Here is a 13,018-nt window from a genome sequence, read left to right on the forward strand (position 1 = left end):
TGTCCATGCCTAATTGCCCTTGAGATGGTGGTGGTGAGCTGCCTTCTTCAACCACTGCAGTCCATTTATTATAGATAAACGCTGTTAGGAAGAGAATTCCAGAATTTTGACTCAGTGACACGGAAGGAATGGTGATATAATTTCAACTCAGGATGGTGAGTGTCCTTGGCAGTTGTGTTCCCATATATCTGCTTTCCTAGTCTTTCTAGGTGGAATGGTCATGGGTGTGGAAGATGCTGTCTAAAGAGCCTGGGTGAATATCTGCAGTGCACCTTGTAGATTGTACACATTGCTACTGAGCATTGGTGGTGGTGAACGTTATGGATGTGGAGCCAACTAAGCAGGCTACTTTCCCTGCATGGTGTCGAGTATTTTGAGTGCTGTTAGAGCTGCACTCATCCAGGTCAGTGAACAATATTCCATCACAATCCTGAAGTGCGCCTTTTAGACAGTGGGCAAGCTTTAGTAATGGGGTTGTATGGAGCTGAGTTTGTCGCTATATGATTCCAAGCCTCTGACTTGTTCTTGTAGTTACTATATTCATATGATCAGCCCAGTTCAGATTCTGGTCAATGGTTGTAGATAGTGCTGGATTCAATTTTGGTGATCATATTGAATGTCAAGAGATAATCGACAAATTGTCCCTTGTTGGGTTATTGCTTGGTATTTGTATCACTTGCAATTTGTCAGCTCAAGTCGGGAGAGTGGTGCTGGAAAAGCATAGCAGGTCAGGCAGCATCTGAGGAGCAGAAGAATCAATAAGACCATAAGACATAGGAGTGGAAGTAAGGCCATTCGGCCCATCGGGTCCACTCCGCCATTCAATCATGGCTGATGGGCATTTCAACTCCACTTACCAGCGTTCTCCCCGTAGCCCTTAATTCCTCGAGACAACAAAAATCTATCAATCTCCGCCTTGAAGACATTTAGCGTCCCAGCCTCCACTGCACTCCATAGCAATGAATTCCACAGGCCCACCACCCTCTGGCTGAATGTTTCGGGCATAAGCCCTTCATCAGGAATTAGGCTTCAATTGAAGGAGTTTTTCAGAGTGGTGTCCAAGACTAGTCAATCTTCATCTGCTTCATCAGTGACCATCTATCTATCATTAGTTCCGAGGAAGAGTCACAGGATTCGAAATGTTAACCCTGCTTTCCCTCCACAGATAATGTCAGACCTACAACATCTGTTTAGAGAAAGCAGAGTTAACATTTTGAATCCTGTGACACTTCCTCAGAACTAATGATGGATGTTTGGTCACTGATGAAGCAGCTGAAGATTGACCAGGCTCAGACACTCCCCTGAACAACTCCTTCAGCTGAGATGACTGACCTCCAAAATAACAACCATCTTCCATTGTGTCAGACATGACTCCAACATGTAAAGAGTTTTCCCACCTACTTTAACTCTGTTAGGGCTTCTTGATGTCTCACTTTGTCAAATTCAGCCTTGATGTCAAGGGCATTATTCCCAGCTCACCTCTTTTGTTCATATTTGAATGAGATTTGATGTGAATTAATTCATGGACAATGGAGTTTTTGATGACAACTTGTAACAGAACAGAACATAGAATCATTTTGTTTTCAATATTACTTAATCAATGGTAATGGAAGTAGACATGATCAATGATTTCAGAAGAACAGTGGATAGACACTCAAGTGAAATGAATGTACAGAGCTATTGGAGAATGCAATGGACTAGGTTGGTCTAGAGAGAGCTGGCATTTTCTCAAGGGGTCAATTGGTCTCTTTCTGTGCTATAATGAATCTATGACTTTAATTAAAGGTAATGGATGATGGCATTGGACTCATGCCTGTAAATCTACACAGATATCTTACAGCTGTGTGGGAATTTTAAAATCATTTATAACAACTAACTCCTATGATATGTAGAACAATGACAGCGTATACATTAACTTCAATTTTTCCACAGATTCTTGTCTTTCAGCTATCACCCGTAAAGATATTATCAATATTCACTGTTTAAAAATGCATCAAAACAGGGAAGAAAATGTGTTTAAGTAAATTATGCTTATTTGTGAATTATTAAAAACAATGAGGATATTGCACACTCATCCCTTTGAAGACATTGCATTACTTTTAGAGCTCATTTGTCACTTTGCCATGGCAACCAGGATTGGCACTTCTGCAAATCGGCAGGTTATTAAACGGAGCCATTCAACCTGGAGTACTTTATATGAAAGTAATCATCATATAATGATTACTCCCATATAAAGCACATTAAGTTGAAATAGATCAGTAATAACACAGTGACAGGACTACGGTGAGAAGAAACAGTTCGACATTAATCCAGCAAAAGCATTAAGATGGATAAAGGAAGAACACACATAAAAACACATACCTGCAAGTGGTACTAATTCCGATAGACAACTGCCTCATTACGCATATACCCTTTACAATGCAGTTTTATTTGATTACTTATTTTTTAAGTATGGGAAAATGCCAAACACTTATTTAGTTATCATTGTAAATATTTATTTTTGGATGAATATAAGATAGACAATAAGATAATAAGATGTAGGAGCAGATGTAAGCCACTGGGCCCATCAAGTCTGCTCTGCCATTCAGTGAAATCATGGCTGATCTGATAATCCTCAAATCCTGCCTTTTCCTTGTAACCCTCGATTCTTCTACCAATTAAAAGTCTGTCCCACTCAATATACAGTCAAATATTGGGGGCTGGTTCAGCTCAGATGGCTGGACAGTTGGTTAGCAAAGTAGAGTGATACTGACAGCATGGGTTCCATTCCTGCACTGGTTGAGGTTACCACGAAGGAGTCTCCTTTTCAATCTCTCCCTTTGCCTCAGGTATGGTGGCCACCAGTGGTCTATCTCTATTGAGCGAGCACCCCATTGGTTTGGTAGAACTATGACTGACTTGAATATAGTTAATCAGCCAGCATCAACAGTCCTTTGCAGGAAAGAATTCCATAGAATCACGACCCACCGAGAGAAGAAATTTCTCCTTATCTGTCGTAATTGTGCAACCTCTTACTCTGACATTATGCTTTCTGGACCCAGATTCTAACAGAAAGCGAAACAACATTTTTACATTTACCCTGTCAAGTCTCCTTCACATTTATACGTTTCAACATGGTCTCCTCTCAATCTTCTAAACACCGAAGAACACAGGCACAACCTACTCAACCTCTCCTTTTGAGAAAATCTCTCCCTCCCCAGAATCAACCGAGTGAACCTTCTCTGCACTACTTCCAATGCCAGTTATATCATTCTTTATATAAGGGGCCCAAAACTATCCACAGTACAGAGTAAAAAAATCCAATGAAGGCTTCAGGAGAAAGTGATCAGAATGGGGAACTTGCCACAACAGGGAGTAATAGTGAAGACAGGTAGCAGAAAAGGGAATTTAGATTATTATTTGAGAGAACTAGGAATCAAAAGATTAGCAGTCAGGGTTAGGTGAACAAAAATGACTGCAAGGTCTTGAGCAGGACAAATCCTGGAATAGAATTGCTGTGTTAAATGACCTGTTTCAGTTCCATAAATTCAATGCCGTTAACTTTGTAAACATTCTAATTCATTACTACTATTTGCATTCCGAAAGTATATATTCAATAGTGTTGTTCATAGCTGGAAACTATAGCATGGTTTCTGATGTTTACTGCAGTCACATTGTAGAATAAACCCAACCGAAGGTCACTTATCACCACACTAAAGCAAACATTAAAGAAACAATATAAATCACCTAGCTCAGTAAAACATGTTCCTCCTTATATAACAGAAAATTACAGTCTCAGCTGTAAATGTTTGTTCAACTACCTACTAATCACTTGACAAGATTTGTTTAATCAGCGACATTATTCCCTCCTCTCAGTTGTTGAAAGTGCAAATAATTCATTTCTTTATTCTTTTCCCCACCCTCCACAATTTCTTTGCTTTCTGTTGCTCTGTTCTATATTATGGGCAGATTAATGCTTGTTAAAATTCATATTTTCTACAATCATCACAACCCCAACACTCTTCCGGTCAAAGCGAAAAGACAGTTTCCAGAGGTAGCTCTTGAATCCTATTATCTGAAACTTTGAGCCTGTGTAAATAGGATGATGCATCATGTGATTATTGTAGATAACACATATTTCTTCAAAAGATGATAAACACCCCAATATCATACTGTACCATCAGACAACTGACTTAGTTTGTATTTCTAATTGCTCAGACACAAAAGGCATCTGCTAATAAGCAGTGTTGCTTTATTTATTCAATATTTTGAACTACCTTGAAAGCAATCCTGTTTTGGTCCTTGTACAAATGTTCCATTCATTAGATTTGAGTAGTTGTCTTTAACAAACATTAAATGAATGATTTATTTCCATGGAACTTCTCATAGATGACAGGAAGCTTAATACCCTGGGATCACTACCCAAATATAATGACAACCTATATGAGAACAACCGGGTAGCTCTTGAAACCAATCAGGATAGACATGATGGGCTGAATGGCCTTTTCTGCAGTTCTTTATTTTATAAATCCTTGGTAAGTTCACTGTTTATTTTTCAATATTCTGTATTTATTGTGACCATAATGCTAAAACTGATTTACTTCAAGCATTCAATCTGAATGAAGAAGACAAATGGAAGCTTTAAATTGGAACTTTCATCAATGCTGGTTATGAACATAACTTTAACAAGAATACTAATGTGGGCTAAGTGATAATTCTGCAGGTCTGTGCTGGTTACATGCTTATCTGTTGTAGCTCTGTTGGGTTAGATTTGAGATTTTGAAGCTATTTAGTCAAATCCAACTTGATTTTCAACTTGAATAATCCATTTGAGACTGTCATTATTTTGTGGAGTCTTCTGTGATGTGATATTTTGGATGTATTACAACTGGAAATGTGATATAACAATAGGTGAAGTTATTGGACCTTGTAGAACTGATTTTCAGCCTCCTCATTCCCCCAAAAAGGCTGACTGGAGCTGTGTGTGAACTCCCTCTGTAGTTCTGACTGAAATGCAAATTGCATTGCAAGCAGACCTTTCATTTTTGTTCTGTGATTGAAGGAGAACCAAATATTGAAGTGTATTTTAATTATTTGTATACTGAATTCTTCATAACTGTACAATCCTCTACAATTGTTTAATACTTAACTTGCAACATTAGTATAGGTAATTAAAATAAATATGATGATTTTTCAATAAATCAATTGTCCCGTTGTCTGTGTTTACCTATTCTCAATCTGTCAGTCTCTTCTACCTATGTATGTCTATCTATCTAACAGACATGGTGGTCATATTCAATGAAGGAGCTCAATAACATGTCATATGACAATGTGTCCTCATTCCTGAATATAGTATTTGCTTCATCATTGTTCTTCTGTTTCTCTGAATAACACAGCTTAACCTCTGTAATGAGAACTGAATTCAACATCATCTGTGCCTTGCAATATTTCCTGTTGCCTGGTAATAAGTTTGAGATTGTCCAACCATTACACCGCAATTCCTGTGCAAACGTCAGAAATACCTCAATACAACTTACCATGGAAGAGGAATATACAGGGCACCAACTTCTAAAACATGCAACATGCAGTTTCCTGTCATGGCAGGGAGTGCAATGCTGAAATTGACTCTAGCCATTTGGGTGTGTTTTGGATGCACAAGGTTTCCAGCACTGACTTTCCTAATGAATCTCAAAGATTAGAAAAGATTTTTAATCATTCCTAAAAACAATCCATTGTTGGACTGAGCATATTGACCCTCCACCCCAGCATGGACATGATGGACTGAATGTCCTTTTCTACAGTTCATTATTTTATAAATCCTTGGTAAGTTCACTGTTTATTTTTCAATATTCTGTATTTATTGTGACCATAATGTTAAAACTGATTTACTTCTAGCATTCAATCTGAATGAAGAAGAAATATTATATTTGCATTGGTGGTCAGCCACCATTTTGCAACTCACAAACATATACTTTACTTAGCATCACTGGGGTTCAAGGCATTAAGGAGGTGACATGCATTGTAGGACAAAGAGGTGCAAGAGACTAAGACACACCCACTCTTTGTGTTGGGTGCTGATTACATTTCAAAATGGCAACCACTCACGCCAACACTGACACCTGCGTTTCACTTTTACCCTCAGAACTTAAGTCAATTCTAATTTTTAGAGGAATTTTTCAAGGCCCCAAAGGCCAATTTAAACACGAGAGTCTATAGTAAATAAAATAGCTAATAAGATACCTTATTTTGTCACTGAGAAGCTGCCTGTGTTTTAGCTAAAAGCAGTTGCACAGTCTCTCTGGTCTTACATCCAAAATTAGATAAATCTCTCATCCAAACCAAGCGAATGCATTCCACAGCCTGGCCCATTAGCTAACATCACTGGATTCTTGGCTCTCAAAATGAAGAGTACAGGCCAAATCTCAAGATGAAGTTAAATTTTATTTTTATTACATGGAACTTTTAACCACTGTTTTGAAGATTAAATTTCACAAGAGTGCCTGTTTATATTTGAAGTTGCTAGTTAGCCATAGCTGAAGTAGTGTGACTCCATTGCCATGTGCAGTATCCAGAGCTCTGCGGGCTTAATTCAATATTTGAAAAATGTGGTCAACTATTTTAGATAAGATTAGATTCCCGACAGTGTGGAAACAGGCCCTTCGGCCCAACCAGACCACACCAATCCTCCGAAGAGTAACCCACCCAGACATATTTCCCTCTGACTAATGCATCTAAAACTATGGGCAATTTAGTATGGTCAATTCACCTGACCTGCACATCTTTGGATCGTGGGAGGAAACCGAAGCACCCAGAGGAAACCCACACAGACACAGAGAGAATGTGCAAACTCCACACATACAGTTGCCTGAGACTAGAATTGAACCTGGGATCCTGGTGCTGACCACTGAGCCACCGTGCCATCCCACTGTTTGCAAGTTTGTTTATTTCTGCTGTGATTACTATCTCCCTCAGCAAGGAGCAATCTTTTTGTTTGTTCGGTATAACTTTATTTGACAGACCCACAATACACAGAGGACATTTTCCCAAGAGGTAAACGTCACATGAATCATGTCCCTCGTTCTCACTTCAAGGTAATCTTGCAGAGTGGCACAGCTTCCTTGTGAGGGCACACCACTTGCAACATCCGCCTCCAAAATAAACTGAAAACAGATCACAATTACTTAAAGGGTGCCTTATACCAATGCTTGCCAAACAATTTGTCAGTGTGACCCATTGTAATCCTTTTCACTTGGTTTGATCCTGAAGTTTGTTGTAATTGGGAGACGGTTGAGGTAGTGGTGGGAAAGAGTTGTATTGGTGGCCAGGTTGGTGGAGTGTTAGAAAGTTAGCGGGGCGGGGAGGGAGTTTGTGGGGTAGTGGGGTGCAGAGTTGCGGTAGTGCGTATGGAGGAGGTACTTAATGGAGCACGTGATAGGCTTTGAGCTGAGGTGGCATTCAAGCTGCTACAGCGTACAGGCACTGAAAAAGCCAACACCCAGCATTTTACAGGCCTTAATGGCAGCAGAGGTCCATTCTCAGAGCTCACTTCATTAGAACGTGCCTGCCAGCAAACACAATCACGCACTATAAAAGAGGTCTCATAGCCAGGACAGGCAAATCTTAATCTCCACTCCACAGTCTGCGAAGCCCTGCATAAAGCTTTTTACAATTCTAATGAAATGTCATTGCTTTGAAACATTAATTCTGTTTCCATGTTACACAGCTTTATCAGCTACTGCTTTTGCTAAGCCTCAATAGGTCATCCACAACAGCCAGAGGAGAATCAAAATTGGTTCAAGCATGTTCCATACAATAGCCTGAAAACTCCAACATATTCATGCTATATATATCTTACCTTAAAGAGAACCTGGTCATAACAGTCCTGGTATTGGCTGGGCTTGCAACAACTGCAGCTTTTATGCTCAATGATATGTTATTTGCATATTATGTTCCAAATTCTGATAAAGCTTTACTCTGGAAATTAGATGGGCAATTGCCACATTACAGGAAAGGACTTACCAGTGATTCATTGGCACACTGAAACACGTAGCACACGTATTGATTCAGACCCTGTTCAACACTTTCTCGACAAATGAACCCAAAATGGTCCACGTGTTTAATACCCTGCAATGATACAGGTAAAAGATGTCAATTAGCCACAAGGGAGTCAGCAAGGAAGCTTTCCTCTTAACAGTCTCTGTTGTATGGACCCATCGTTAGGTTAACTAATAGTTGGATTGGAATTGCTTATACGCTGTCAACCTACCTGATTCACTTTGAAAATGCAAACTTGTTTAGATTCCAGAAAACTGAAATAGACACAGAATATAGTGGAAATACTCAGCAGTACAGCTAGTACCTATGGAATCTTACAGAGTCTTAGAGATCTAAAGAACAGAAAAATGCCCTTCAGTCCACTGAGTCTATGCCATCAAAAACAAGCACTTCAAGCATTCCACCAGAGGAACATAGTTAATGTTTCAGATCAATACCCTTTCATCACTACTGGAAACACTGAGCAATAGATTGAATTCTAAATGAATACAGAGACAAAAGAGGTTCCCTAGAGAAGTTGGTGATTAGTACGGAATGAAAAGATGGGTCTAGAGAGGTTTTAAATGGTTAATCAACTGATCATGGACGTTCTGCTTTATTACCCCACCCACACTACCTCTGTATTTGATTAAAGCTTTTTTACAATTCTACTGAAATGTCATTGCTTTGAAACATTAACTCTGTTCCTTCCTGCACTGCCTGGCCTATTAAACATTTCTAACATTTTCTGATCTTGTTAGTAATAGTGGATTTGGGGAAAAAAAGTATTCCTATTTCCTCCAAAAGCACATCTCTCATCTTAATGACTGGTTCAAGCAAAATCAGAGGTAACTAATTCAATATATGTGAAAATATTTACAAAATAACACTATATGGTTGACCAAATTCATGCTGCACAGTTATGAACACTAAATTTGTCCATGAATTGTTTATAACATTTCAAATTGTCAAGGCCTTCTTTGGCTTTTTCAGAGGAATTTATTACTTTGACAGCAATTGGTCTCATGGGGGAGGCCATTATCGAACAGAATGAGACAAGTTTGAGTTACGAATAATTTTCACACAGAATATACAGCTGGATCAAGCAAGTTTGCACAAACTGGATTGAGAAGATTCAGTTGATACCCATTGCATTAATACGATGGACAATTTCAACCTGGAAACATCCTTGGCAAGTTGACAAATTCACCTGACAAACTCGGTAAAAGGATGCCGACGTTGACAAACTTTGTCATGTGAGTTTGTCAACTTGTCAAGGCACCTCCGACAGTACCTTCCAAACACGTGACCTCTATCGTCTGGAAGGAAAATCAAGGGCAGCCAATGCATGGGGCAACACCATTTGCCAAGGTTCCCCTCCAAATCCCACCCCATCCTGACTTGGAACTAAACTGCCATTGCTTCAGTGTTGCTGGGTCAAAATCATGGAATTCCTCTCCTAACAGCTCTGTGCATTTATCTACACTGCAAGGGTTAAAGCAGGCAACTCATCACCACCTTCTCAACATTAACAGGTGATGGGCAATAAATACTGGCCCCACCAGTGATGCTATTCAATGTATTCCATGACGAAATAAACTCTTCCTTCATCTCTGTTCACACTACCCAGGATAATGCATGAGACTTCTACGACACTTGACTGACATTTTTCCTGTGGCCACGATTTCTATAGCTAAACAAGGAAAGTGTTCACAGAACAACTTTTTAATATCCTCTTATGGCTCATCTATTCTTTATTCTGGGTTGCTGACAGCAATGAAGATTTCAGGACAATTCTGGACTGTCAGTAACCCCAACAGGTTATGAGATTTATCAAATTATCTTTCCGAGATATTGGAGCTCTTCAGTGTCCTCTGCCAATTTCCTGATGAAGGAATGTCAATGTATTTATGTATTGGTGGATAGTGGGGATATTAACTTGGGAGTTATGAATGCCTTTGTAAATAAGCACAGACAGAAAGTACGGCTGCTGGATTAGGAGATGCTTGTTTCTAATCCATAGTTGGAAAATAAGTCTTTATAGGTGTGTGAAAGTTCACTTCAGTTCTATTCTACACCAAACATGTTTCTGGAATATGCGATTATGTGGCATTTCAGAGACAATACTAGGAAGAAAGACTAAGCAATAGACCATCATCTATCTGTATCCATTCAGCAAACAAGATTACACCTTGCCACAGAGATCAGGAAAATGGATGTGCTTTTTTTAAATCAAATCTTTTAAAGTTTGGAGATGGGTGGGTGGCACGGTGGCACAGTGGTTAGCACTGCTGCCTCACAGCGCCTGTAGACCCGGGTTCAATTCCCGCCTCAGGCGACTGACTGTGTGGAGTTTGCACGTTCTCCCCGTGTCTGCGTGGGTTTCCTCCGGGTGCTCCGGTTTCCTCCCACAGTCACAAAGATGTGCGGGTCAGGTGAATTGGTCAAGCTAAATTGCCCGTAGTGTTAGGTAAGGGGTAAATGTAGGGGTATGGGTGGGTTGCGCTTCGGCGGGTCGGTGTGGACTTGTTGGGCCGAAGGGCCTGTTTCCACACTGTAAGTCTAATCTAATTATCCCAAAATTTGGAGGTGTAGTGAACAGCGAAGAAGTTTCCTTAGAGTACAATGGGATCTTGGTCAGATGGGCCAATGGGCTGAGGAGTGCCAGATGGAGTTTAATTTAGATAAATGCTAGGTGCTGCATTTTGGAAGAGCAAATCAGAGCATGATTTATACACATAATGGTAAGGTCCTAGGAAATGTTGCTGAACAAAGAGACTTTGGAGTGCAGGTTCATAGTTTCTTGAAAGTAGAGTCGCAGGTAGATAGGATAGTGAAGAAGGTGTTTGGTATGCTATCCTTTATTGGTCACAGCATCGAGTAGAGCAGTTGAGAGGTCATATTGTGGCTGTACAGGACATTGGTTAGGCCAGTTTTGGAATATTACATACAATTCTGGTCTCCTTCCTATTGGAAGGATGTTGTTAAACATGAAAGGGTTCAGATAAGATTTACAAGGATGTTGCCAGGGTTGGAGAATTTGTGCTATTGGAAGAGGCTGAATAGGCTGGGGCTGTTTTACCTGGAGCGTCAGAGGCTGAGGGACGACCTTATAGAATTTGATAAAATCATGAGAAGCATGGATAGGATAAATAGACAAGGTATTTTCCCTGGGTTGGGGGAGTCCAGAACGGCAGGGCATTGGTTTAGGGTGAGAGGGGAAAGATATAAAAGGGACCTAAGGGGCAACTTTTTCACGCAGAAGGGTATGTGTATGGAATGAGCTACAAAGGAAGTGCTGGAGCATCTGTATGGGTATATGAATAGGAAGGATTTGGAGGGATAGGGCCGAGTGCTATCAAGTGGGATTAGATTGGGTTAGGATATCTGGTCGGCATGAACGGGTTGGACCGAAGGGTCTGTTTCCGTGCTGTACATCTCTATGACTATTTGACTGTGACTCTAAATAAAACGTAAAATAACTAATAACACAGTGTCGCTGAACTGAAAATCTCAAGACTAATATGAAAGAGAAGACTGAAACATAATACTAGTTTAATGCATTCTGGTTTTAAAATTATGGCAATTGTGGAAAATGTTCAATTGGAGTCATACAGCACAGAAACAGACCCTTCTGCCCAAATCGTTCATATTGACCAGACACTCCAATCTGACCTAGTCCTATTTGCCAGCATTTGGCCCATATTTTATTCATATCAGATGCCTTTTAAATGTTGTCATCATATCCCACCTCCACCACTTCCTCTGGGGGCTGGCTGTAAACACGCACCATTCACAGTGTGAAAATGTTACCCATCAGGTCCTTTTTAAATCTTTCCCCTTTAACCTTAAATGTACACCCTCTAGTTTTGGGCTCCCCCACCCTAAGAAAAAGACCTTGTCTATTTACCCTAGCCATGGCCCCCACAATTTTGTAAACCACTATAAGGTCACCATTCAGTCTCCATAGCTCCAGGGAAAACAGCTCCAGCCTATTCATCCTCTCCGTACAGCTAAAATCCTGGTAACACACTTGTAAATCTTTTTTGCACCCCTCGAGTTTTACGACATCCTTCCTATGGAAGGGCAATAATTCTATCAATAACAGGAATTAAATAAAAAGTGATGAGAAAAGCCAGATAAATACAAACCTGAGAACATGAGGAAATATTTTTGAAATTCTTTTCAAGTACAACTGTTTTGGTATCAGGACTGATGAGGTTAATTTCAAACCGACCGACCTACAAAGGAAAGAAAATACTGCAATGATTCCCTTAAGAATAAAACAAATAGCCTGAGTTTTATTCAGTAAACCCACAGAACCACAAGATCATCGCTGGGTTGTGAGCTTATGACACTGCCCGGAGATATTTACATTTACAGCTCTGCCCCGTGACAACCATGTGCTTGATGGATGAAGACTTTGTGAGAAACATACTGAGAGATAACCATCGCCAACTTTTGATCCTCTTCCGTTTAAAGTGTCAGCATAAAGCATATAATTATCACTGAATTGTAATCGTTTTCTTTTTGTTTTTCTCATTTGTGTCTTTATTTTCCTTTGCTGGCACATTTTCATTTGTGGTGCAGTGCATCTGACTGTGTTTGCAAGTGTTGCAGTGAAACAAAGCCTTCTGAGTCAGAGACAGAAGCACGACCAACTGACTTCCAGGCACTTTCCCAAAAAGGAGGAGGAAACCATTGCCACCAGAGGGTCAGTGATAGACGCCACTTTTAAGGGGTCGGGCAGGAAACTCATGGGTAAAATAAGGAGGACTCGCTCTACACAGCAAATTAAAGCCTGAAAGAATGGTGGAATTAGGTTCAGATGTACCTTTCTAAAAGGAATTAGAAAAGGGTGAAAAGGAAAAACATGCAGGATGATAAGGTAAGATCAGTGTGAGTTGGACTAAATGGATTGGGTCTGTCAAAAATTGACATGGATGCAATGGAGCTGACTAGCCTTCTGAGCTGTTTGAATCTATGAGACCTGAAGGTTGATTTG

At 40.1% G+C, this 13,018-nt stretch overlaps 1 protein-coding gene across 2 annotated transcripts in view; it reads right to left on the reverse strand.

Moving 5' to 3' along the window:
- The window catches only part of tbc1d4 (TBC1 domain family, member 4), a 275,419-nt gene that overhangs the window by 120,882 nt on the left and 141,519 nt on the right, over window positions 1-13,018 (reverse strand). For both annotated transcript variants that reach the window (XM_060825895.1, XM_060825894.1), the window contains exons 3-4: window positions 12,165-12,254; window positions 7,999-8,103 (exon numbers count right to left, since the gene is read on the reverse strand). In XM_060825895.1, the coding sequence (XP_060681878.1) occupies window positions 7,999-8,103; window positions 12,165-12,254 (195 nt within the window). The remainder of the gene's footprint in view (window positions 1-7,998; window positions 8,104-12,164; window positions 12,255-13,018) is intronic.

The sequence above is a fragment of the Hemiscyllium ocellatum genome, chromosome 6 (assembly GCF_020745735.1).
Source record: "Hemiscyllium ocellatum isolate sHemOce1 chromosome 6, sHemOce1.pat.X.cur, whole genome shotgun sequence".
NCBI classification, from domain to species: domain Eukaryota; kingdom Metazoa; phylum Chordata; class Chondrichthyes; order Orectolobiformes; family Hemiscylliidae; genus Hemiscyllium; species Hemiscyllium ocellatum.